The sequence below is a fragment of the Aulonocara sp. 'chitande type north' Nkhata Bay genome, linkage group LG17 (genome assembly GCF_057382095.1).
Source record: "Aulonocara sp. 'chitande type north' Nkhata Bay isolate Kocher_YH1m ecotype deep benthic linkage group LG17, A_spYH_male_GT1.1, whole genome shotgun sequence".
NCBI lineage: Eukaryota > Metazoa > Chordata > Actinopteri > Cichliformes > Cichlidae > Aulonocara > Aulonocara sp. 'chitande type north' Nkhata Bay.
The window spans coordinates 36,397,493-36,425,255 of NC_141360.1; the positions used below are offsets into that span (position 1 = coordinate 36,397,493).

The 27,763-nt window shown below is 39.6% G+C and overlaps 1 protein-coding gene across 1 annotated transcript in view; it reads right to left on the minus strand.

The window, feature by feature from the left end:
* LOC147310514 (protein phosphatase 1H-like) overlaps window positions 1-22,051 on the minus strand; it is a 32,576-nt gene extending 10,525 nt beyond the window's left edge. The window contains exons 1-6 of the mRNA XM_086269170.1: window positions 21,504-22,051; window positions 11,987-12,176; window positions 9,628-9,993; window positions 4,831-4,943; window positions 4,641-4,725; window positions 2,626-2,744 (exon numbers count right to left, since the gene is read on the minus strand). Of these exons, the coding sequence (XP_086125296.1) occupies window positions 2,626-2,744; window positions 4,641-4,725; window positions 4,831-4,943; window positions 9,628-9,993; window positions 11,987-12,176; window positions 21,504-21,739 (1,109 nt within the window). The 5' untranslated portion in view covers window positions 21,740-22,051. The remainder of the gene's footprint in view (window positions 1-2,625; window positions 2,745-4,640; window positions 4,726-4,830; window positions 4,944-9,627; window positions 9,994-11,986; window positions 12,177-21,503) is intronic.
* Between the last annotated feature and the right edge of the window lie 5,712 nt (window positions 22,052-27,763).

Below are 27,763 nucleotides of genomic sequence, written 5' to 3' on the forward strand. Positions count from 1 at the left end.
GGTTAGCAACAAAGTGAATCACACACTTTTAGGTTTTTGATTTTGCTTGCATGTCAACGCCAGAGTGACTTTCTAGGGCGTAATAACAAGTGTTTTCTGAGCTGAATATTTTAGCAAGAAAGCTAGAGGGAGGGAATCTCAGGATCCGCAATGAAGCAACAAAAATAAGTTCAGAAGTGCATAAAGTGGGTGGGGGGAGAGATCTGAAAAACGAACTTAGAAATGGAGCTTTGATGTCAGACTCAAAGACTCCCTGGCTGACGCTGATGTACTTAAACTGGCTAGATTAGGTTTGGCGTCACCAGTCAGTGGAGAATATCAACAACTTCAAACAGCTTTATTATCTGAGTAAGGGTTTGCTCTGTCTGTCAGTCCATGTCTCTTTCTGCCCATCTGTCCGTCTGTCTCAAAAGTGAGTGATGTACTTTACCCGACCCACAGGCAAGGCTCTCTTTCTGTCATCTCTTCTGTCATCTCTACCTCTACATCGTCTTCATCCATCAGCGGCCCTCCTGCCCGTGCGTGTCAAACTTAACACGGACAGACAAATGCAAAATAAAGATTACTCTAATTTTTTTTCTCCCACCATTTTACGTTGAAAGTGAGGGAACTTCTGAATGACAATTCTCATTCTCAGTACTGAAAATTCACTGCTTGGAGTAAACAAGCCATAAACTACTTCAGCTTTATTCTCCAGCTGACTCAATTTGCGACTATCAGCAAATTATGATGAAATGAACCTAATAGAAAGCTGAGATCTGCAGTCCTGTGAAAAACTACGTACACCCCATGATTTAATAACTTGTAGAGAAACTCTTACTAGCTATAACGCGGTTCACCTTTCGCGGCCTCGCTGTTTTGCGGATTTTTATTGTGCAATTTTCCATGTGTGTGTGTGTTTTTTTTTTTTTTTTAAAAGCGCATTGTGTTCTGCGTGCTGATTGGCTGTAGACCATTGTCAATCAATCTTGTGCCGTGTCTCCTGTACAGTACAGAATGCGTTCAGCTTGTCAAATTTACATAAATCTTGGATCGCTAGCAGTGTGACTCTGCTGTACTGTATGTTTGTACGTTTTCTCCCCAACAAACACAACAATGTCGACGAAATATTTTACCCGCAGGTGCCTTTGGTTTCATTCTATAATACTGGACTTATTTTTCTATAAGGGTTGAACTTTGAGAGTGTTTAAACAAGAGAGAAACGTGTGAACATGTTCATGCCTGTCTGAGAAAAGTGTATAAAGTGTGTAGTGAGGGGTTTTACAGCCTGACAACATCTATAATAACTATAAAAAGTTGGGTACTTCGCAGATTTCACCTATCGCTGGTTATTTTTGGAACATAATTGCCGCGATAAACGAGGGACCACTGTACCTGGATTTTCTTTTTTCCACTGCAGTGAGTTTCTCATTTTCAGTGGACAGATGAGCTGTTATTTTTGTCTACAGACCAGTTAATGTTTGAGAATTCTTACTTAAAGAAAGGTTACTCATACAAAACATGCCACGATTTTTTTATATTTCTAGATTAGATGAATAGCGTAATTTCAAAAGTGTCCACTAGTGGTGATGAATCCATACGGAAATATTGCTTCAGGCTGATCCCCTCTTTCCACCATCTTTCAGATCGTTGGGTTTTACCGCTTTTAACTACAATGGTCTGGTTGACCAAAAATACTTTAATCAATACCATTAAAAGCCACATTAAACAATCCTCTTCAGCAAAAAGCATTTAATAAACCTAGCATACACCAGCTAGGTTAGTAGCAGCTGCTGAACATCAGGCAAACATGAGATGACTGGCAAAATGCCCCCAAAAAGCTTCAAGATGGCAGTCCAAAAAGCAATAAGCATCATCACTGTGACTAAGTCCATTTTTAATATACAGTCTATGCCCCAAACCAATACCAATCACACCATGATGCTTGTCCATTGTAGTTTGGAATCTGCAACAAAATGTTTCTATTAAATCTGCACCAGTTCCAGAAATGTTCAAATGTTTCCTCCTTCTACTGAAATATGGACAAATACAACAAATGACTCCAAACAGTTTCCTTTCTCCGATGTGAAGAGAAAGTCGGCGCTACATCCTGGCTGGCACATCTCTGCTTTCGAGGGGCAGTGTCACAGTGAAATATACATCACACAATAGGAACAGTACTGCATGTGCCTGTGTGTCGGGGAGAGGGAGCGATTGTGTCAGTAAAAGCACACCTCATTACTGGCTTCCACTGCAGCCACAGTCAAACAGCATGGTGCCTTGCTAACCCACATAACAACGCACATACAGGACCATCTCTGCTGTATCATTATATCGAATCAGGTTAGGCTTCTCCCTCATTAGCTCTCTGCTGGTCTCCTCAGCTCCCACCGGATGCCATATTATGAGCAAGAGTAAAAGAGGCAGGAGCAGAGACTTTTCCCCCCATCATAACTCCATCTATTAAGAATGCAGCGGGAGAGGGTTGAGGTCTGCCAGACCCCGAAAATTAGCAGTTTTCATTCCACGTTATAAATTGAATGGCATCGTACACGGTAACGCAGCCTGCTTTAGGGATGTGGGAGTCTGCCGTCGTTAAGTGCTTCACGACACCCGTGTGTGAAATGTTAAATGGGAAAAACGCACCATCCGTTCATGGTGAAGTCTCTGTAGAGCATCCTCTTGCCCACCTCCTTCCTCTGAACTCTCCGGGGGAACTCCAGGTGCGTGAACTCATTTCCTAACAGGTGAGGCTGCATGAAACCCTGGAGGACAGACAGTAATTTCGAGTCATTATGTGGCAGATGTGCGGAGCATCCTTACCCATCACTGTAGGTTTTTTTGCCCAATTTTAAGTGTTGAAACAAACACTATTTGAAATTTAATTATTAAAGAACTGCGAGAAGCTGAAAGAGAATCTTCTCAGTGTTCTGACGCACAAACTGTGTGATGACATCAGTGTCATTTACACTTAAATTTGCTCTAATATGCTCATTACCAGCGCCATATTTTTTTATTCAAGGACTCTACTAGACTAACTTTGAAAGACTCAAAAATCAAAATAATCCCAGTTCTAAGTCCCTCCCCTTTAAGCAAACTTTCTTCTCATTGGTTGCCCCTCATGAACAGAAGATTTAAACACACCTCAGATGGCCATGTTAATAATATCCACAGCCAACAGCTGAAAAAAACCTGCTTGAAACCAAACATTTAGAGCAGCTTGAAGCCTTGAAGCAACTCGAACTACTTACTTTTAACTTTAGATTTGTTATATACGAGTCTTTAACACTTTACTAGTATATTTATGAAAAAAATAAAAAAAGTATCTATAAAAAAAACACTTCCTTAGGATCTCAAGTTATTTGTACAGAGTTGAAGCAAACAGGCTTGAACATAGGATTCACATAACATATAAATTAATGTTAAGTTTATATCAGGTTAAGTTAGCTAAACAGAATTATTTAATTCCACAAAAATTGCCAAGTCAAATATTTGTATCTAATTTTTTTAGGTTCTCTTTACTTATTATGCTATGGGTCATATTTATTATAAAAATTGGATAAAAATGTATATTTGGTATACGTAGTACCACTGCATGTACAGTGGGGTCCATAATTTGTCAGAAAAAGACAAAGTTTTTTTTATTTGTTTTTTTTATGTGTTGCCTCTGTACACAAACACAGTGAATTTTAAATCATAGATCATTTTAAGTAATAAATCTTTTTATTTATTTATTCATAGCTGTTATTACTGCAATTTGAAATCTGAGCCCCAAATAGATGTCATAGATGCTGAAAGGCTGAAACATCAAAATAAATCTATCGGAGGGACCGCCAGAACTTTAGGGGACAAATCAACAATCTGGTTCATTCTTATAAAGAAGGAAAACACTGGCCAGCTCAGCAATACCACAGAAGTCAACTAAAATGAATTATTTACATGGTTAAGAAGAACAATGTCACAATATTTAACAAAGTCATGAGGGAGGCGTAACTTCGTCGAGGTCTACAATCAACAGACGCCTTCATGAATGCAAATACAGAGGCTTTACAACATGGTGCAAACTACTGGTTACTCTCAACAGGTACACTGTTAGACTTGGCAGAGAACATCAAAGAGAACAATTATGAAAAAGAATCTTTGGATAAATGAAACCAAGATGAACCTGTAGGAGAAGTAAAGGAAGCGCTGACGATCTGAAGTGTATGACAGAAGCAGCAGGATGAATTCTGAAGTGTACAGGGCCTCACTCTCTGCTCGTTCAACCCAATAAAGCAAGCTTTTAAGTTATTAACACAAAAGTGAAGACAGAAAGAGCCACAAACAAGGAGCAGCTGAAGGCCTAGCGGAGCATCTCAGGGGAGGAAACAACATGTGGTGACGTGAAGTTGTTGAGTTGAGGCAGTCGTTGAATTGTTGAATTAGAGCTGGAAATCTGCACTTGACTCACATCTTGATTGATTTAAAATCCTGTGCTAGTGTACAGAGGCAGAATTACAATTATCTCGGTCTAACAAATTATAGATCCAACTGTGCGTTCATCAATATTCAGATTTCATTATAGAAATATGAGTGAATGTTAAGCACCACTGCACTTCCAAAGAAATTATAAACACTTGTTGTGTTTCTTAGGAAAAGTGAAAGGCGGAGAGTTTCCTTACCAGGAACTGGAGTCGCTGTCGTTCTGACTCTGGTGTGAACTCTGTCGACATGGGAATGATCTCATTGTTTCTAATAATGATAGCCCTGCGCACACAAAGACATATAAAGTGTTGGAAAACATTATCGATCATTCAAATGACGTGTTTTGTTTTTTTTCAAACTTCAAGGGCAAAACATAAGCACAGGTACCTGCTGTCACCTGCGTTCCCAACAAATAGCTTTCCTAGGAGGTAAACCACAGTGAGAGCCGTGCATCCTCCTGTGATGTTAAAAACTTGCTTCTCCCTCTCGATCTGGGCGTCCTAGCAGAGGTAAGGACAAGAGACGGAGACTTTAAAGGAGCATCGTGCGAGAAGACAATCGGTAAGACCTTCGAAAACACTCCCACGACCGCCCACATGACAAAGATTTAGGAAACGCCAAACAAGTTAAGCTTTTGCATGGCTTGGTCCTCATGTGGGCAGAAGGAGAGTTTACATACACTACACAGAGTAAGACTTTATTCACAAACACAAGAACCACGAGAGGGAGAAATACACAAGCAAACAGCGAGCAAGAGGAAACCTCGTCAACTTCTCAGAAAGGCGAACAAAGTGTGGGCATCGAATGAGACTATCGATTGGTTTAACCTGCACCTCAAGTCGATGTTGTGTCAGTAAACAAGTGCATGTTGTGAGCGAATCACGAAGATACCGATACATGAGATGGCTTGCAAGTGGACTTATAATTATCAGGTCAGAGCAGCAATGGATGTTTAATGTACACTCCTTTGTATGCTATGTACGCTCCTTTTTGAGTCCTTTACGGTTTTAAAAGAGATTCAGTTTGCTAGTTTATTTCAATGCACAATCATAAAACGTTGCTAGAAATGCACTACACAGACTGTAGAGTATTTTTAAGGGATTCACATAATGAATAAGCAGGCAGAACAATAATAAAAAAAGATGGATGGGTGAAATTTGCACAAAACTAAAAGGTGCAGAAAAAAAATGCTGGCTTGTTTTATACCAACTGAAGGCTAGATAAAATACACTAACAATGGAACACAATAAAACACAAATAGAGCATCATCAGGAGACATCTCACACCATTCTTCTTTGGCAAATCTCTCAAGCTCCTCCAGATTTGATGGCTTGAAACTTGGTCTTCAGTTCAACCCACAGATTTTTTATTTGTTTTTTAAAAAAAGATGGGAATCAAGTCAGGGCTTTTCAGCAGGTCAGTCGGTAACGTCCACTTTTGTCTTGTAGAGGTAGTTCTTCTCCAGGAGTGATGTATGTTTTGAGTTGTCGTGTTTTGAGGACAAAGTGCTGACCCAGGCTCAGTTTTCCTGCTAATTGCTTTCAGAATCTTCACGTCCTTACTTCATGATTCCTCCCACCTTGATTAGATTCCCAACTAAAGACACGCTGACAAGACGTCTCTTGATAGACTTGTAGTATACCGAATCATTCTCGAGGTTGTCCTTAAGATACTTCAGTCTGGTTTGAAGGCGTCTCTTCTGCAAAAGTGGACTTTTTCTTGGTCTATACTCACAGTCCATTCCATGTGCGAGGTTCCAGTGAATGTCTTCTTCGGCATCACAATTCCTGACTTGGTTAAGTCATTCTCTTGTGTCTCTAGTGTCTTGGCAGTTGTTCTGGAATCTTTAGACACATTTCTCACTAGTTTTCTAGAAATCTTTCACTGCCTATCTCTACCAGCCTTGTTCTGTGTGGCTCTGTTCGAATTTCTTGATGATACTTCTCACTCCAGATCCCAACACCTGGACACGTTGGGATAACTTTTTTTATCCTTTTTTTTTTTGTGAAGATCAACAATTCTTTTTCACAAACTGATTTCTGGTTGTTTTTCGGCATAAATTGGAAGACAACCCTCATTTGGAAGTTGATTTTATGAAGCTCTGAGCATCACAGAAGCACATCATTGCACAGCGCTGGTTTGTGATATGACTCAATAAAAAGCTCTGTTTTTCAGGGGGATAATAATATTGATGATAATTTAATGCACGTCCCCACTTGCACCTTTTGTGAACCAGTGCTCTCATGCTGACTGATGCTGACCGGGTTATGAGACGTACAAGGTGTAATTATGTGCCTTAAACAAACATGTGCACATATTTATCTGAATATTTGCTCACGTTTCTCCCAGCCCAGAAACTCTCACATCAGATCAGCAACTGAGCAATAATGAAAATATAGTGAGTTAAACCCAGCATGGTCTAAAACATGGATGAATGCTCCCAGACTTACAGTTGTGTAGAGAAAAGCTACAGAAAGAGCTTCATGAGGAGCAGCAGCCCCCTTGTGGGCTTCAGATGGAATTTTTTATTTTTTATTTTTTTTTAAACTCAGTAGAGATCACGGCTTTAACCGATGAAGTGATAATCCTCTACAAAAGATGTCAAATCAGGTGCAAAAGTGCTTCTTTTCAAAAGAGGAAGGGTAGCGTCTAAGCTTAGTCCAGCCTGAGCTGTTTGGGTTGCTTTCCATTGCCATCTAGTGGCAACACTGCATAATCCTTGCCTCATAAAAGATCTTACAAACCAATTTAAAAGAAACCTACAATTAAAAGAAAAAAAAAAACTGAAGGAAACACACGACTGAAAGGGAATAAAAGTATCTGTTCTCTTTTAGATAACATCTATATAAGAAATAAGTTTGATGTTGCCACAGGCTCTTTCATAAATTTAGCTGCGTGCCTTTAATTAAAGTGCTAAATATTTACAGAATTTTTATGCAATGCTGCTGTTTGATCAAGATATTAATATGATTAATGTGTGTGTATATATGTGTCGTTTTGCTAAAACGACATCACTTCCCAGTTTGCTTAAATAAGGAATAAACAGAGATGCTAAAGGTTATGGTCAAAGAAAATATTTGTGAGAATCTTTTCAAAGTGTGTATGTTGGCGAGTTTGCGTGCCGTATGTAAAGCTTTTATTTTGTTTAGCTTGCGCTGACGCCTTCATCAACTACATGTGCACATCTGCTTGGCATCCCTGTAAGTGTTTACTTTGTGCACACATAAAAGCACACATGTGGATAATGTACATATGTTATGCTTTTTCCTAAAAAGCATGCTTAAAAAAATCCGTCTGTGATCATTTCGTGGCCTTTAAAGTAAATTTACGAACCACAGTCAACTGAAATCAACCACGTTGTGTGCAGGCCGTCTTGCAACGGCACAGACATTCGAAATCGTACAGTCTGTTCAGAGCAATAACTGTGGCTTGCAATTATAGAGTAACCTTCATTATTTGTAATTATTTTTTTCCAACTATGGAAAAATTGTTTGGCCCGTAAACATCTGCTGCTTTCAAGAGCGTTAAATGACACTTTAACTGCCGCACCTGCATGATGTGCATATAATTACTCTTACAGTGCATTTGCTCTCATTTCTTTACATTTTGCTAGTAAAGTGGAGAATAGGTGCAGAGGTTTATCAAACCATTAAACACTATATATATGAAAATACAGTATATAACGCAAAAAAGAGAATTTGTACAACTTGAAAGTCAACATTTGGAATGACCACCTTTATTCTTTAACTCACCCTGAGTTCTCTCAGGCAGTTTTCTTGCTATTTTTTAAAGTAGTCTTTAGGGATATTTCTCCAGGCTTCTTGAAGATGATCCCATACTGCTTCAATAATGCTGAGGTCCTGGCTCTGGGGAGGCCAGTCCATGCACTGGCAGTCTGTTTTGTTCTCATAAACAATTAGGCCACTGCCAGTCAAATGCTTTCTAGATGGTATTGATAGCCTGATGACACTTTTCTATCTTTTTTTTTTTTTTAAATTTTGGGCCTGCCATTGCACTGCATGCTGAGATATGCCAAGTTTATAATAAGCTATTCAGCTAATAGCTCTTTGGGAATCACCTTGCTTATGTAAAAATATTATTTTATGTCTTTTAAACACTCTTTACTTTTCTTACAGATTCAATAATGAAAAGTCAACAAATTAAGTGTTTTTGGACAGGCTGCCTTGAGTCAGTAACCCTTTTATATTTTAATGATTAACAGGTTAGTATTAAGTGGCTTAACAAACAAACAAAAAGAAACTTTAGGAAAATGGTCAGGTAGATTGACTGGACTTAAAATGAGTGAAAAGGCAGCCAATGTCTGGATAATTAGAAGAAAAATATGAAGAAACGAGGGGTGGCTCAAGACTTTTGCACAATATTATAAAAGTACCACAACTAGCGGGACAAAGATTTGCTTTTCTGCACATCCAGTTAATAACACTAATATAGGTTGGACCATTTAAGCTGCTTTAACCTGACCAGAGTTGCAAGCCACTTTACAACCCACCTCCAACTTAATTCATGTGTCAATGCCATTTCTGTTGTGAATGCCAGCGCTGTTCTCACGTATTCACGTGTCCAAGAACAAAGTCATTAAGCCAGATATTTATTGGAAATAAAGTTCATTGTTAAATACTTGAATCTGTTGCCTTTTCACCATATTCTTTGTGTCTTACAATCACAGTGTGAACGCAAACTTAAAAATGTTTCCAGATGTGAGTCAAAATACAAGCGACCCGGTCAAAAGTCATGTTTGTGCCTGCTAAACACCCTTATTTATCACTTTCAGGAACACGGGTCATCTCAGTCTCCCGGAACAACCAAGCAAAACAATGGCTAAGTGGGAGGATTTATAACAAACAATGTCTCACTTAAATTGATTACTTGTCACCACAGGAAAACACATTGGAAATGTTACTAATAACCACTACCAACAGCTTGCTTCCTTCCAGTAAGCCATTTAAGTGAAGCAGCACACACAAAACCAGATCTATAATTACTAGTTATTAGTTTTAATAATTGCCTTTGAAGCTGATTCAAACAGTTAATAAAAGCATAAATAGCTTTGGATGGATTAGAGGAAGGAAGCTGGTGAAAATGCTGATATTGGAGTCATGACTGTCAAATGAGTGTCAAATTCCTGAAATGTTAAGTAACAAAAGCATGTCACCCATCTCTCACCATCTCTTTGAAGGCGTTCTCTATGGCTCCAATCACCAGGCTCTCGTGCTGGATCTTCTTCTCAGTAAAAAAGCGTGGTGGAGGCGGGGTGCTGCAAGGGGAGCCTGGTGCACCTGTGGCCCCGCGCAGGGAAGCAGCCCGGGTCAGGGCACGGTGAGGAGTGTTTCCCTGGAGGTAGGGATTACAGTCTGGCTCCTCGCCCAGCACGGTGGGGGGTGGAGATGCCAAGTTGCGCAAAATCTCTATGACGGCCTGAAGCTGGCAGGCGATGTGGTGTTGTAGCAAGCGGGAGGCGACAACTGCCGCACCTGAACCTGCGTGACCGTCGAACAAAGCCCAGTAGTGAAACACGAGTCCTTCGCTTTCCTGCAGGCGAATGGTGAGAACGCACAGAACAAAGGGCAGTTAACGGCTGAATCAAACATAATCCCATTAAAATACAGACTCATAAAGGAATTATACTGTTGCTGCATTTTAATCAGGATTAATTGATAGCTTCCCTTGTTCGACAACACATCAACACATCATGCTTTACATCTGCAGGAAAATCCCAGAGAGATCTCAAACATAGACAATAAAAAAGGGTTTTTTCAATTTTTCCAAAATTCCCCCTGGTCTTGTCATTTAATCCATAAGTAGATACTTTTTAAAAACAATCTGACATTTGAGGAGAGGACCAAAAAAACAAAGCAAAAACATGTTGCTGAATGACTAATGCTGATAGGAGATCATGTAGTATGACTCATCAGTGAAAGACCAAGAACATCATGACTCATTGTGTCCAGTAACACAAGTGTTCCAGAGGTCAAACTTCCCTATCAGCTATCTGTGGGAACAACCTTATCACATCTGCATCAGAGCAAAGTCACCTTGGCATTACACATTATTCAGAATGCCTTGCAGAAATCTTGAGTTTGGAAGTAAAGCTGTGTGTTTGACAGTTTAGCCATTCGTAACACAACAGCACAACACGTAACACAAAATCCAAAATCCCTCTTGGGATATTTTTTCGCAATTTAGGCGAATGGGTAAACTGGGGTCAGATGTAGTCACACCCTGAGTTCTGAAGAAATTTTAACTTCTTGACGCTATGTCCTTGGACTGAACAGAGAACAAAAAGTATTGGGAGATAACATTTTCTGGAAATGTTATTTTACAAAGAAATGACTCAATATGAAGCTTTGGGGAGTTAATGATAAAGTTACCATGTGTTTCAGCTATTTACTCAGAGAGCCTCTCACAGTTTTGTGGAGGTGGCACTGACTGAACAATTTAATGAAACACAAACAACTGCCTTTTATAGTTTGATATTTTCTAAAACATCATCACATATGCTGGAATTTACTGTCTGCGAATACCAACAACCCAATTTCATCTTCTCTTAGTGAATATGATTAAGACAGTCCAAAACTCTGGACACATTTCTGTGTGGAAAATTGGTTTTGCAATGGATAAAACAGGCTTGTAACATCTTCTGGAATGGATTTCCCAAAGCCCAACCCTCAGCCCTCCTGAAAATGCTCAAAGCTGGGTCTGTGGCAGGAAACCAATCATTATGAACCCTACCAAGGAGGGTGGTCAAATATTCAGCCTTATCCAGATGGGTGGCTGTTTGATCATCCTTCTTGGGTGGTCAAATGTTTATGCCAAACAATTGTTGATGGCTACGAAAAGCATCTGGTCTAGGTACAGCTCGCTTAGGGCCGTTTAACAAAATATTACTGGGGGTGTACGTGTAATTTTAACCCATGTGGGGATACAAATCAAATTCAAACTTGTCCACCCAATTCTTGTTCTTTTAAGTCATTAAAGATATATGCCATACAATCATTTCCATGCCCATGATGAGTGCATGTGAACTTTTGACCACAACTATCTCTAAACAGGAACTCCCCCTAAGACATATTGCAGTCCTGTAAAAATTGCTGTGTTGTAACCAAACATTTCTGTTTGGAAACTGGCAAAGAGGAGAAGAGGTGAATCATCTGGCTTCCAAATGAGCCAAATCAGTGTCAAACAATATATGAAGTTTTTCATTTAATTTCATCAGAACAGATTTACTGCACATGTTGCATCCAACACACCAAATAATCCATTAAACAGCTCTAAGGACCATAAATATGGGGACAACAAACCCTCGCCTGTAAACAGTTTAATCCCAACTAGAAGCTGCACAGAAATCCTCTTGCTGTGCATTTAGTACAAAAAAAAAAAAGAAACATTTTTTAAGACCAACTTTATTCTGCACAGTTGTTTACAAGTAGCTTCACTTGAGGTCACTGCAACCTATGTATGCATGTTAGTAAAATCTGTCAACATTTACAGTACAGGCTGTATTTGTGTGTTTGCATGCCGTTACCTCTCCTAGTCTGCTGTGCTCCATATGGAGCCCTAGGCCCTCTCCGTTGGGCAAGGAGTTGCGTCTCTTGGCGGTGGGGGTCTTGCTGGGTGTGGAGGGAGGGCAGTAGCTCATTGGCCTCCTTCTTGCTACTACCACCTCACAGCAGGCCTGGTCCTCATTCAGCGCACTCTTACCAGCATTAATAACCCTGAAAGATGGGGCACAATGTACAGGTTTAGTCATATTATAGGCAGTCACCCATTTTCTTGTCAATAGCCTTTACCAAAGAATGATTAAAAATCAAATTTGTCAACATTCAGCCAATATCATTTTTTTTTTTCAGTTAAAGTCTTCGTTTCAAACATCAGATGCAACGCTTGCTGTGATTTCCCAGCTGTTTTCTGGAACGAGCAGTTGAACAAAAGCTGAAATCAGAAGCTTTTTTTGTGGGATGAAACAGCGCCGGGGTCTTTCATAGTTATTAAGGCTCACTGCAGGATTGCAACAATTAGTCAGACCCACTGCCTGCGGTTTCTATCTGCAGACCCAATGAAACAGCATGCGTTGTACGTTTCATGTCCCTGATGAAGATCAAACAGGAGCGCTTATTTGTGGTACTGCTCTGCTGGGAGTGTCCTGATGCATTGAGACAATCGCCTCTGGGTGAATATGAAGACTCTATTTGTGCTTAGTTGTACAAAGGGTACATGGCCAGCGCTTTGTGCATGTACGCAGTCCTGCTGAGCTTCATTTGTGCTTGTGTGCTTTAAAAAACAAAAAAAAACAAAACCCAAAACAGGCAGACCACAGAGAGAGTTTGCAGAAAAATGTAGCCCACTAACAATTTAAAAACAGCATTGTTTTAAAGGCAAACCACACTCTTAATCTAACAGTTTTTAAAGTTGAAAAGAAAAACTTTTGTCTTCAGTCTGCACGATAACCACATTGTTATCTGCAGCCCATACTGGAGAATAACAATTTTTCTACATATCTTGGGAAATTTTGATCAAACATCACTGTGCTCATATGTAGTTTTGGTTAGTTTGTTTTTCCCCAGCTGCGGTTTAGTGGTGCAGCACTTAGCATTGTCACCTCACTGCAAGAAGGTTCCTAGTCTGAATGTCTTTTCTGGCTGGGAGCTTTCTGTGTGGATTTTGCATGTTCTACCATGTTCTAACAGGTGACACTAAACTGGAATGTAGCTAAACGGTATAAAGTATAACACAGTGTTACAATTTATTTTATGTGTCAATATTGTATCGATACAGGGACACTAAATATCGAGATTTTGTTTAATAAATGTAAAAACTCTGGGCATACTATGAAGAAGAGATCTCATCTCAGGCACCACCATCCTGAGATGATGCTAGCCAAACAAACTTGCATTAAATCCATACACTTAGCCTGACTAAGCTAGCTCCTAAATCAGTGCAAGCTAATGGTTTAGTGACACGTGTAAAAATAGGACAGCAACCTCCTTTGCAAATAATTGCTGCCTGATTTAAAAATGCAGACAGAGTCAACAATTTCATGTCTTTCATTTAATAGCTTATGGTACTGTCTAGAGACAAATGAGATAATTCAGGGTACGTTTTAGCTTGTGCCTTCGCTGCCACTAATAAGCCACTATTTTATGGTCATGCAGGGCAATTAGGGTTGCAAGTTAGGTCTACAGTTAAACAGTTTCATTAAACCCTTAGTTTCACAAAACCAAGTTGTCGATGGCCAGAATACCAAACTAATGACTTGACAACAATAGTCCGCAAAGTAAAGTTTGTTTCATGTTGGCTATATGAGTTTTTAAAATATATAATCTATATTTTTATTCACTAAAATACATTCACGGAGTGTTTTGTCCATAAGAGTCTTCAAAAGGTAGCTAAAGCAACGTTTGTGAACACTTTTACACATTTGAACCTGTGACAATGGATTCTTTCAGTCTGCTGGAACAATACAGAGTAGTATTATGTTTTGAGTTGACATAATGAATTTGTTTAAACAGTCTCCTATTAATGCCCAACATTCAGGCGACAGGCGACTCTTCTCCACACGCTACACGCCATAACTAAGCAGTAAAATCACCAACACTGTAAGAGTGAACCTTTTCTGCTTAAACTAAATGCTTCTTAATTTGAAGCACTCGTTTTCACTTGCTGTCTCAAAGGTCACTACACCAGCTGCATAACTGCTAACTCTAGATAATGTAATTGGGTCACAAATAAATGGTGAAAAAAAGTTAGACTGGCAAGTCTGGCCAAAATCCCTGGAGGCTGTTGTTGTTGTGTGTTTCTGTGTGTCTGAGTAGAGAAATTGGCATGTCTATTTATAGACATTATTGTCAGTTGCTTTCTGTGAGGCAGCAGCCTTGTCTGGTCCCCGGTCTCAAATGCTCATTAGCTTTAGTTAAAAGAGCCACGATGTGAGCATATACACATGTGTATGTCTGTGTATGCATAGTGCGATATAACTGATACTTTAAATTGTTAAAATACATAATGCAACAATAGCAAAAGTCTGTATAGTGTAAGAATATACATACACAGTATATGAACATTCTGAGGTTGAATAAAAAAATTATTTTTGCCAATTTCTTAATAATATTTAGTTATGTGCCATTAGCGTTTGAGCTGTGCAGACCCCAGTGGTCAAAATCAAAGGCGTTTTTTTTTTTTTCTTTAATTGCTTATCAATCAATTTGGTCCTAATGATCTCACATCATTGTCCTATGACCCCAGTCAAAGGCATCCAATTTCATCTCTACAGTTTTAATAGAAGGAATGATGAATACAGTTACTGCAGGGGTGGGCAACTCCAGGCCACGAGGGCCGGTGCACTGCAGGTTTTAGATATCACCCTGGGTCAACACACCTGAATCACATGATTTATTCGTTACCAGGCTTCTGGAGAACTTCAGGACATGTTGAGGAGGTCATTTAACCATTTTAATCAGCTGTGTTGGATCAAGGAAACATCTAAAACCTGCAGGACACCGGCCCTCGAGGCCTGGAGTTGCCCACCCCTGATGTAGTCCATCTATGTTAAATCTGTTGGTGGGATGAGGGTTAAACAATATATGGTGCAGATTAATGAAAGAATTATTAACCACAACACAAAATTATTTGGCTAACATTTCTGTAGGTGTCTAAAATGATCAATGGATTACCAGTAGGTTGTGGACTGTTGATTTGCTGGTGCCTGTTATATTTATTCCATCATTCCCCTTCCTGCCACAAAGTATTCTTGTGGTACTGAGAGAACTCCCGACTAAGGATGACAGTGCATAGGCTATAATGTGTCACTCACCGCGAAAGCTATCATGACCACTGGGTGGTCGTCAATGGCGATTAAACTTCTCTGCATTCCAACTTTAGCACCGCACCCACAGCAATAAGTACCCTCTGAGTTACTGTGGTCATAAAACACTCTGAGGCATCGTCCACATTTGAGTTTGTCAACAGAAGAATTCCAGGAAGCGTTTCTCTGCTTCATCCAATCTGCCTGCAGAAAACATGGTAATCGTCCACATTAACGATGCATTTAATTTAATGATCCCACTGTGTTACACGAAACACACAGCCCCCATTCCTCCCATTAGGAACAAAACCTAATTTTCCCCTCCATTGTCAGACATCCAATGCGCTTTTTGTTTCTCCATCATCAGCAACAGATTTTAGAGCAGACATACCCCCCCACCCAAAAAACTGGAATAATTATCTGGTGAAGCACAATGGTTTAATACTGTGCCTCTAATCATAACAGGAAACAAACAATAATGAGGAGCTCAACAGTAAAACAGTCTTTTAAAAAAAGTCTAGATTTAACACTTCATGAAGATTTTTGGTTGGAACTGGGCCATCTGAATACAGAAGATAAGGAAATTTAACAAAAAAATTCTGAATGGACTGTAGGAATGAATGGGTTTGGATTTCTTCTTCAGCAGTAGGCACTTATTGTATCCATTTTTTATGATAATACTGAGAAATTTGCAGAAGTCTTAGCAATTTATAAATCAATGTACCGCTGATATCTGGTTGTAGCTTTTTCTGATAAAAAACAAACAAACCATGTTTTCTCCCCTGACATTACTACATGATGTTTTTGCTGGCAGCAAAGATGATGTAGTGCTAAAAGCCTGGGACTCCCAGGCTCTCAGACTGAATCTCTGATTAAGAAACCTGGATACTGGCCGGCGAGTAACAGGAGGAAAAAAAAAAAAAAAACCAGCACCCCTGCTTGACCCTAAGTTGGTAAATGGATGGAGAGCTGGATACACTACCTCTCCTCCACTCAGACTTGCTGCCAGTCTTTCCCAGTGGTGAGTCACCACTGGTGACTCACGATACCAGAGTTAAAAACATACCAATTGGCCTTGACCAAAAGCCATTTTCTATTTAAACCACCATTAAAAAAGAGACATTAGTAACACTACATAGTGGCATAACATACTGGAAACAAAGTTTTATTCTTCGAATTAAGAGACTTGTCCCAGCTTTACTATCCTGATAAACTTGTTTATTGGATGATAAAAAAAAAGAAAAAGTTTAGGTCCCTGAAGCCTCTCGCTTCCCCTTTAGTAGCAGCTGTAAAGTGGTTAATTTTTTTAGTACATCTCACACATTGAATTTAATGAGACTCAGAGTTATGGATGACATGGAAAATATTGTCTTGATAACATTCAGTGACGTTCTACAGGACTGTGGAAAAGTCTTGGGCTACTCCTCATTGATGTTTATTTTGCTTCCAGGGAGCCAGACTTTTATACTTAAAAAAAAAAAAAAGTATTTTATTGTAATGGTCTTTAGAAGAAGCAGCAGGTGTAAAAACACTACACACAGTAGATGAACTTTATCTGAAAATCATCTCTCAGAGACCTACTGTTCACTGAAGCCTCAACAGAAATGGAAGGATGCAAATCAACAACAAAGGGTCTGATGGATTGGTAAATCCAATTTCTGATTGGCTCATTGGCAACAGCTTCATTTTCCAACGTGACAATGATCCCAAACACACTACTAATGTAGTAAAAGCATACCTGGATAGAAAAATACACAATGGAACACTATCCGTCATGAATTGGCCTCCTCAGAGCCAGGACCTCAACATTTTTGAAGAAGTTTGGAATCATCTTGACAGAGAACAGAAAAAAAAAAAAAAGTCAGCCAACACCAAAAGAAGAGCTCTGAATGTCCTTCAAGAAGTCTGCAAAAATATCCCTGAAGACTAATTAAAGAAATTACAAGAGAGCTTGTCCATGAGAGTTCAAGTTGTGTTGAAGAATAAAGGTGGTCATAACAAATATTGGCTTTCAAGATCACAAGAATAATACAAATGGTTTTTAACCATCTATACTTATATATTTCAATATATGTTTGTATTTCAATCAATCATTGCACCTATTTTCCATTTTTTATAAAGAAATTAAGGGTGGCTTAAGACTTTTGCACAGTGCTAAAAGGCATCAAGAAGTCAGTTAATTCAGTTTCTTTGGCAGGTACATTTAGTTTGGTTGTCAAAGGAGCTTGCAAAGAAAAGCGTCTGGACTTCTTTAAGTTGCTTGAAGACGTTTCACCTCTCATCCGAGAAGCTTCTTCAGTTCTAAGGTCAAATGGTGGAGAGTCCCAGATATAAACCTAGTGGGAGTGACCCCCCACAGAGGGACAAAAGGACCCCCTGATGATCCTCTAATCGCCTGAGCCAAGGTGTGAAACTGGGCGTGGGTCCCAATCAGCCAGAGTTTCGGGTGTGTTCATTGTGAAACCTGGCCCCACCTTATCATGCGAATTCCTGAGGTCAGATGGCCCAGGATGTGAGTGGGCGTTAAGGCGTCTGGGAAGGGATCTCAAAACTGGATTATAGATGGCAGAGAGTTGGTGTCGTAAACCCCCGCCTCTGTTCAAAGATGGTCGCTTTACGACCTTCACAGACATTTAGTTTGGTTCCAACAGCTAAAATTTACATCCCAGTTAAAAATTGGTGAATTGCGGATAGACCTTAGTAACCTAGCTAGCAAAACAGCAATGGAATTAGCTGATAACTGACCAGCTCTACCCTGTCTACAGCTGCCTTTGGCAATTCTCCCATTTTAGTGGGCCTTTTTAACACTAATTAGCATGTATCTGTTTCCATGTGCATTACAGACTCTGTGGTTGCAGCTGCTAACAAAGCCTGCCAGCATTAGCGTCAGCACATCTATATATGGTCACTAAATATGGTCACTCCAGGCTCCAAACGACAGCCACAGCCAAAGTGCCTAAACTTGATGCTTCAAAATGTAATTCCACAAACGCAACAAAATGGGTGATGTGACTGTGTGTTATATATAAAGTTTGGGAATGGCAATTAAACCTGCACCAATTCCTACATATGTTCTCTTGCGTATTAGCTAAAACTCAGCCCTTGAAGCTGTTTATAGACCAGCTTGGTGATTTGTCTTTTTGTAGGCTTCATGTACACTGCTTCAACACGCATACATTTAAAGCCTGGTTAAAAGAACTCCTAAGCTGGGTGTGGAAAATCATTAATCATGGGACGGATAGAGCAAATGGTAAAATTAACAAGAGAAATTCGGTTATATGTCTACGTTTGCCTTGGAAATTTCTTAATAAAAAAAAAGGGAATGTAATATTTAGCTTATTAATTCCCAATGTAAAAAAGAGGCTAGAGCCCAAACGGCTGCTGTAATGAGAACACTGGAGGCTTTAATTACAGATAAATGCAGAGAGGAACTGAACTCATTAACCACACCGATCCATTCAGAGCCATCCATTCACACAGATCTGAGTGTAGCTTTGTGTGATGTGTTAAAAACAGGAAAAGAAAGTGAGGTGTGATCATACGTCAAAACTCAAACTTCATGTAAACAGAAAAATAATGTGCTGCTGGCCAACACAGGAATTTGTATAGCATATAATCATTATTTATCTCCAGCTTTCTCAGTATTATAACCCTATGGGGCAGAAAAGAAGAAAGGGCTAGATATTTCTAATTATCAGTGAGGCCACAAATTTTCCCCTCAGAACTGCCTTAATTCTTTGTGGCGCAGATTAAACAAGGTCCTGGAAATGTTCCTCAGAGACTTTGGTTCATATTGACCAGATAGCACAGCTAGCACACAGTTGTTGCAGATTTGTCAGCTGTACATCCATGATGCTGAATTTGTTGTTTCACCAGTCCATCTATTTTAAGAGTATATTCTTCTGCATACCTTGGTTGTAACAAGTTGCTATTTGAGTTACTGTCGCCTTTCAATTTCACCCAGAGGGGTGCTGCTTACTGGATATTTTCTATACTTTAAATGAGCAGTTTTTGAAATAATCAGGCCAGCCTGTCTGACACCAACAAGCATGCCATGGTCCAAGTCACTTGAGGCACCTTTCTTCTCCATTTTAATGCTCAGTTTGAACTTCAGCAGGCCGTATTGCCCATGTCTACATACCTAAATGCGCTGCGTTTCTCCCATGTGATTCGCTGATTGGATAGTTATGTTACTGAGCAGTTTCAGAAGTACCTACTGAAGTGGCCAGTGAGTGTAGTGTAACTACTTACAAATCCAAACCCCATTTAATGTTGCAAAGACTAACTGAGAAAAGGCAACATCGCTTAGAGCTGAGAACTTCTATGTTGAAAGACTGTAGCCAGCCTAGGGTTATCAAGTATACACTTACTACAGACATACTAGATCAGCGGTCCCCAACCCCCGGGCCTCTGACCGGTACCGGTCCGTGAGTCGTTTGGTACCGGGCCGCGAGAGTTGAGGCTCAGGTGTGAAATGTATGGTTTTCAGGGTTTTTATTGGTTTAAAGCATTATTTTGTCATCGTTTTTACCGTTAACTCTGTTTTCCCGTGTCTTTTCACGTGTGTTATGAATAAATCTTCTTTTTTTCGGTACCGGTACTAGTTTTATTTTGTTGTATTTATCTGCGACACCTTAAAGGCCGGTCCGTGAAAATATTGTTGTGCATAAACCGGTCCGTGGCGCAAAAAAGGTTGGGGACCGCTGTACTAGATAACCTCAGTGTCAAAGGTAGTGATTAATTAGGAGGGAATTCCTAGTTTGTTCTGAGGGTAATCGCACATGTATTTGTGTACCTTATCATTAAATGTTAACCAAACACTGCTCATAGCAGGTTGGAAGGGAGAGATTGCCAACTAGAACTCAACAAAGGGGAGGAAATGGATACAGCAGGGTGCGGCTGACATGGCAGTACCACAACAAAAGACAAGTGCTCCTGCAAAATCTAATCATATCTAACCACAATGGAAAGTATAATGCACCACAATGGTGAACACGCTCACTCAAAAACTGACCAATCTAGTTGTATGATCGTATGCATTCCCTTGTCTCAGCATCATGATACAGCATAAACTGCAGATTTGAGCTTCCATTAATTTTAGCAGGGTGTTCCAAGGGAGAGATTGATTCCCCCCCCCCTTGTAAAAGCCACTCAAAAAGTTCAAAAGTTCTTAAATTTTCTGTAAATTGTGCTTACCATTCTCATATTCTGCACTCTAATCAGGGATTTTTTAAGCAATAGTTTCTAGTAAATCCTGATATGAAAAAAAGTATTGAAAAACAAATGTGTAAGCGCGCTTACAGTGTTAGCAGGGCCCTACGATTATTTGTGGAACCAGCACATGAGTCTTAAATTCACTGTAAGCTTTTATATAACATTTGTTGAGCGGCGTGTTTGCAAAGCTCCAGTGTAAAATGTGACATGACAGCAAGAGGACAGATGCTTCACGTGCCATCTTTGAAGGCGGCAGAAACGGCAAGCAGAAAAAACACAAACAAGAGTGTGCTCTGAAGGCTAGTCAGCTACTTCTAAAGCCAGAATATGAGTTTGCACTGAGCCACAGTGCATCTAGACCAGAGATGTCCAACTTATTTTACATTGTGGGCCACATACAGCCAATTTTGACCTTAAGTGGGCCAGACCAGTGACGTGGGAAAAGACCCATGGAAACAGGAAGGAAGGAAGGAAAAGTTATAAACCTCATGAAAATGCAGTTAAAAGCCACAAATCGATGCCCTTTGTTACTGATTGGAATCTGATTCTGTCCCTGAGGCCATATGTTTGACACCCCTGATCCTAGACTTTACTGACACACTGTAGCTTTGAGTGGAGCACTGCTGTAGATTAAATCCCAGATACTGCTGTTGGAAGGCGTTATCCTCTTGCACGTGAAAACCAGCTTGGGCTGTGATCCCTTGGATGCATGCTGTCCTCTACTTCTCAAGGCCACACTTAAGAAGCTGCACACAAAAAGGTTGTTGTGTGATCCCTAAATGAACCATAACATATTGGAGATGGATACAGGTCACAGGTCACAGTGCAGGTTCAAGTCCGTGCTCCTTGATTTGTGTGTCTAACAGGAGGAGCAGAAGGAGTAAATTGGAGGGATAAAGAGCTGAGTGAGCAGCTGCACGCTCTTAGGCCTCAGCTAAACCACATCATTTGGTTTATGTTAAATGCATCTGACACAGGAAAGTCAACAAGAATTGATTTTGAGGCCGACTGCATTTGTTTTACTTACTCAGCGTATCCGGTGGCCCACGGTAATCTCCTGGTTTCCTTGAGGATGAGGATGGGCCGAGCTATGTGATCAGCAGAGCACTCGATCTCATCCGGGGACAGTCCAAGGAAATCAGGTCTCATATATGGGAATTTCAGCGGCAGCTCGGATCCGGTATTGCCGCCTGACCCGGAGCTACCCCCGGCCATGATTCCCCCCATGAAACCGGCCACGGCGGACTTTACACGGGTGAGCATGTTAGTGGCGCGTCGCGGCGGGGTGTCCGTCGGCCGGTGCGGGGCGCCGCGGCTGCCTTTCCCCGGATTCCCCCCCAGCTCGGCCGCGCTTGATCGACGAAGGGCTGGACGAAGAAGACGACGAGGAGGAGGAGGAGGATGAGGCAATCCTAGGATGATTATGCTTTCATTGATTCAGTGCGGAAACAAGAGACACAGAGGACAGGATGGTGGAAACTGCAGAGATGCTTCAACTAAAATCCTGCACGCATCCACGGAAAGCAATTGATAACAGCTCGGCCGCCGTGAAAGCGGAAATGCACTGAAGATTAATGGTCATGTGACGCATCCATGGATGCACACTGGAAATAAAAAAAACAAAAAAACCACAGTACGGACAGGAACCATGGCTACCTATACGCCCACCATATATATATATATATATATATATATATATATATATATATATATATATATATATATATATATATATATATATATATAGGGGGAGACCGGGGATAGTTGTAACATTTTTGACATTTCTGTCTGTAAATTGGAGCTCGTTTAAGGTAGTGGATTCAAAATGTAATGCAAAGTATTTACATGTCTCGGCTATTAAATAGTGCAGCTATTTTCTCTGCAGCACAATTACCCATTGCATGGTATGGCCTCAAACACAAAGAGTGAAATGTTACAATTAACCACATAGTCTGGGTTAGTTGTAACATATCCTGGGGTGAAATGTAACACAATGAAATAAGGGTACTAACAAAACATTAACATGTAATCTTTGTTTATTCAACACATGAATGCACTTAGAGCCATTTATGTAGCTCTCTGTGTGTGTGACAGAATGCAGAAATCCAGCTTTTGAACATATTCCAATCCCCCAAAAAAGACAAATTATGGAATTTTCTGCAACTGAATATTTCATTAATTTTGGTTGGTCTTCCTTGAGTTTGGCCTCATTGGATCAGTGGGCATTATAACCTACAACTCTTGCACCAATTTTGAACATAACAATGAAGCTGAAAAAATGTAGTTGTTCACCAGCATCGCAATTCCATTACTTTTTATGAAACATCATGTTGGCAACAGGAGCTGACTGTTTGAAAGATGAGGAAATCTGTTTCTTGCACCCATCCTGATTTATTTCCACTACCAGTACTTCCTACTGGTCCATCTCTGACACAGAGGTCTGCATAATGTATGTGTGGGAACACAAACAGTGGAGGAATTGTGTTGCCAATGGCATTAACCGCATGTACAAAAGCGACCAGTGAACCTCTCTCTGCTGATGTTGTTGCCCCAACTTGTTTAATATAAGTTAAAGTAATAGTGTGGTAAGTTGTAACATACATTATTGTTACAACTGACCCAGACTCCTATAGCCATGAACTAGCTAACATTACAGCCAACGGCTAAAACATTAGCACTAAAGACCTACACAGAATATATCCCCATAGACATACAAATAACATAATTTAAGTTTGATGAGTTTAACTGCAAAGCAGATAATGCTATTAGAAATTGAAATAAAGTAGAAAAACTTTTTTTCATGTTAAATTGTCTGTGTTTGACAAAATGTGCTGATTTTTCACATGTGATAGCAGAACTGAGTTGGGCATGCACAGGATGAGTCACATCATTTGAAACTTAGCCCTGATTGGAGAAATTGGAAGTGTTACAACGGACCCACGTTACAACTATCCCCGGTCTCCCCTATATATATATTTATTATTAGTAGTAGTAGTAGTAGTAGTGTGTATGCCATACCCAGGGGCGTTTCTTTGTTTTGTTTTGTTTTGTTTTGTTTTGGGGGGGGGGGGGGGGGGGGTCATTTCAGAGAAAAATTGACATTTTTTAAAAGTTTTTTTTTTCTTTTTAAAGTTGAAATTCCGTGAATAAACTTCAGAAACTTTTGTGAAATGAAGAACTTATTTCTGCTTTAGCAAATAGACACAGTGTGCTGATAAATATAAAGATGTTGAAAAAATGGTGCAATGAGCTGCATCTAGTTAAGGCGAAATCGCACAAACTCGGCTGGTAAGAAATATATACAACAATACTCATGGTGACACCCTCATGCAGTAAGGATGATGTATGTTGTATCACAAGACACAACAAGGTAGCTGTATTACTGTTTTTAAAAATTCCCCTCTTGCCCCTGTGGGCTGTCTTTATCCTTCAAGCTCAGGTCCTGAACCAGAGGTCTGGAAGCTTGAGGGCCTTGGGCAGTATCTTTGCTGTTCCTAGGACTGCACTCTCCTGACCGGTGTCTAAAGCTGGACCCCAGCTTTGGGGTCACTGCACCGAGCACTCTGATTATCACTCGGACCACTGTTACCTTCACCCTCCACAATTTCTTGAGCTCCTCTCTCAGCCCTTGGTACTACTCCGGCTTCTTGTGTTCCTTCATCCTGATGTTGCTGTTTTACCTTTCTGTGACTGAATAATCACGAAACATGATAAATAACACCAGTATTGTCAAGACCATAGTGTTGTCAAATTTATGCAAAGAAAATACTTTAATATCAATTATTTTATCTTATTCCAGTAAAAAGCATTTGGTGTTCTGTAAAAACACAAGAAAAAACTGCCCTTTGCCAGAGATCATACAGACAAAGAATAATATTCTCTAGAATTTTTTGGGGCACAGAACAAAACATTAATAAATTCCCTGGAAAGTACCGTAGACCAGCTGTCAAGTACAGTGGAAATTTGATTGGCTGTGGGATGTGCTGCTGCCTGAAGGGCAATTTGAGTAAACCACGAATGAACCATCGTGTCACCGCACGCTTGAGTTCATGGTGTTCAAAAGTTAAAGCTGAACCAGAAGTGAGGATTTGGTACATGAAAGAAAAGTTTATTTGAACACAAGCATGTACGTCTACACACATCTACATATGTTAAATGGATATGTGACTGAAATAAACCACTAAACAATCAAGGTATGGACATTGAGACTGTGGACAGCAGTGTTGGTCAAGTTACTTGAAAAAAATGATTAGTAACTAATTACTTCCCCCCAAAAGTAATCCCATTACTTTACTGATTACTTATTTTCAAAAGTAATTAATTACTTAGTTACTTTTTAAAAACACGATTTACAACCTGAAGAGGTGACAAAGCGATAGATCTTTCAGCCCAATTCTACTTTTTCTGCATAATTCATCATATAAAATGTAATCAAATGGAAAAGTCCCTTTTTAAAACTTGTTTTATTCGTTTTAATCTTTTAACTTTATGCATCAAGCAAAAATTAAATTATATGCAACATTCTCTGACTGGAAGAAATTTGTTTAATATTTAAACCTATTTTCTGCACATTCCAGCACATAAAATATATATATATATATATTTGTGTTTACACTCACTCTTTCAAATAAGTAAAACACAGCAGAAAATAAATAAAGTCAAAGACTCAGCGGTCCTGTTGCTCTATTTTCACCTGTAAAGCAGGACTAGGGTAGGCGGAGGTTTACCCTGGTGCAGGTGTGCCGCGGTCAGTTGAAGAATCCGCGAGTTTCTCTGTGTTTCCCATTAAGAGTAACGTAAGGTCAGTACTTCCACGCTTTAAACGCTGCACGCTCATACTCTCTCCCGCACACTCGATATATTATCCATCGCTTACGTCACTGTCATGAGACATTCTCGCAAAAAAATCCCGGTTTTAGTAACGCAGTAACGCAGCGTTCCTACGGGAAAGTAACGGTAATCTAATTACCTTTTTTGCAATAGTAATCCCTTACTTTACTCGTTACTTGAAAAAAGTAATCGGATTACAGTAACGCATTACTGCCCATCTCTGGTGGACAGCTACAGGTACCTTGGTGTTCATCTGAACAATAAACAGGACTGGACTCATAATTCAGACGCCCTCTACAGAAAAGGGCAGAGCAGGCTGTACCTGCTGCAGAGACTCAGGTCTTTTGGAGTGAACGGCCCACTCCTAAAGACCTTCTATGACTCTGTGGTGGCCTCAGCCATTTTTTTACAGTGCGGTCTGCTGGGGGGGCAGCATCTCTGCTGAGGACAGGAATAGAGTGAAAAGGCTGATCCGGAGGGCCAGCTCTGTTCTCGGATGCCCTCTGGACCCAGTGGAGGTATTGAGTGACAGGAGAACGGTGGCTAAGCTTTCATCCCTGTTGGACAACATGTCCAACCCCATGCAGGAGACTCTGACAGCACTGAGCAGCTCCTTCAGTGGCAGGCTGCGGCACTTACGATGTGGGATGGAGAGATTTCACAGGTCTTTCCTCCCCACTGCTGTCAGACTCCACAACAAAGACTGCAACTGACCAAACACACACATCCACACATGCGTAATAGCAATAACGCTAAGTGCAATACTCTTTTCTGGCATCGTTGTATTATACTCAATTGTATATAGTATTTGTATTCTATTTTAATCTATTGTATATAGTATTTTATTTTATTCTATTGTATTGTGTACAGTATCTTATTCTTATTCTTTATCTTATTCCAGTGTTTTTCTAATTTTTCTATGTAACTTTGCACTATCCACTTTCTGCTGTAACAAAACAAATTTCCCACGTGTGGGACTAATAATGGTTATCGTATCTTATCTTATCTTACCTTAAATAGTTATGTTCAAGCCTACTACTTTTATCTTTTGGCACTTCTTCAAATAGGTCCATAGCCTCAGGTCTGCTGCACAGATGTTAGTTACTAAACCAAAATGGTCAATAAACTTGATGTGTTTAAATATTTCACGACATTTTCTTTTTTTCTTCTTTTTTAAGTGATACAGCTGATGTTAGTCTGATGGACTGGTTTGGAGTACCCTGCTGCTTTCCCTGGGACATTCCTGTGTTCTCATTGCCTATATTTTAGAGTTTTAGACTACTGAGACTATTATGTAGTTGACTTTTACTGGTTATTTACTTACAGTCTCTGTCATATTCTCTTGGGTATTGTGCAAAAGTCTCAAGCCCCTCATTTTTTATATTTTGCTTTCAAGGAAGAAAAATAATTTTGAGTAACAGCTCTCCAGGCTGTCAAAGGTTTTTCTTTCGATATTTGCCACTTTTTTATCCCACACAAAAAGAAATTGTAATATAAAAGTATTGTACTGTGTATTTTACAGTTTTGTACTGTTTTTCTAGAATGTCATTGAATTTGCATAAATAGACTGTGATTTCACATTTCAAATGTAAAATAACATAAAATCACTGTAAATGTAATAAAACATAATTTTCTTGTTTTTTAAATATATTTTTTTGTACATATGCATATTTAGATTTTTAAAATATATTCACAAATGTATCATAATTTCATAAATATTTGTCCGTTATTTGAAAGATTGAACTGTTAAATTCAAATGTAATACTATAGAAAGATATATAAAATGATTCTTATAAGCGTTGTTTTTTTTGTTTTGTTTTTTTTACGTCAAATATTTAGGGCGATCGTGGCTCAAGACTTGGCAGTTCTTCTTGTAACCAGAAGGTTGCTGGTTCGATCCCTGGCTCGGACAGTCTCGGTCATTGATGGCCAGAGGGGCTGATGGCAAGATATCAGTCTGCCCCAGTGCAGCTGTGGCTACAACTGTAGCTACAACTGTAGCTTGCCTCCACCAGTGTGTGAATATGAGAGTGAATAAATAGTGGAATTGTAAAGCGCTTTGAGGGTCTCGAAAAGCGCTATATAAATGCAATCCATTATTATTATTTAAACCAACTGTTAACTGTATATTTATGTACATTTATGTATTATTATTCATATTGCCGCATTCATTGACCTTGTTTATAGGTAATTTCATTGTTTAATCACATTAAAATGTTCCTAATTTAATGTTTAAAAGCACTTGAAAAAGGCAAAATCCCATGTAAAATTAGGGCAACAAACTGTATTGTCATTACTGAAAATAACCGTATTTTTGTGAGAAAGTTATTTTCAGTTATTTTCTAGTATTATTTTGGCGCCCCAGCTGCTGGAATATTACTGGTTTTTTTAGGATTTTATTTTTTTAACAGTGCACTTATTCCCAGTTCAGTCTTTGTACTTGACCCTTTCTTTTCT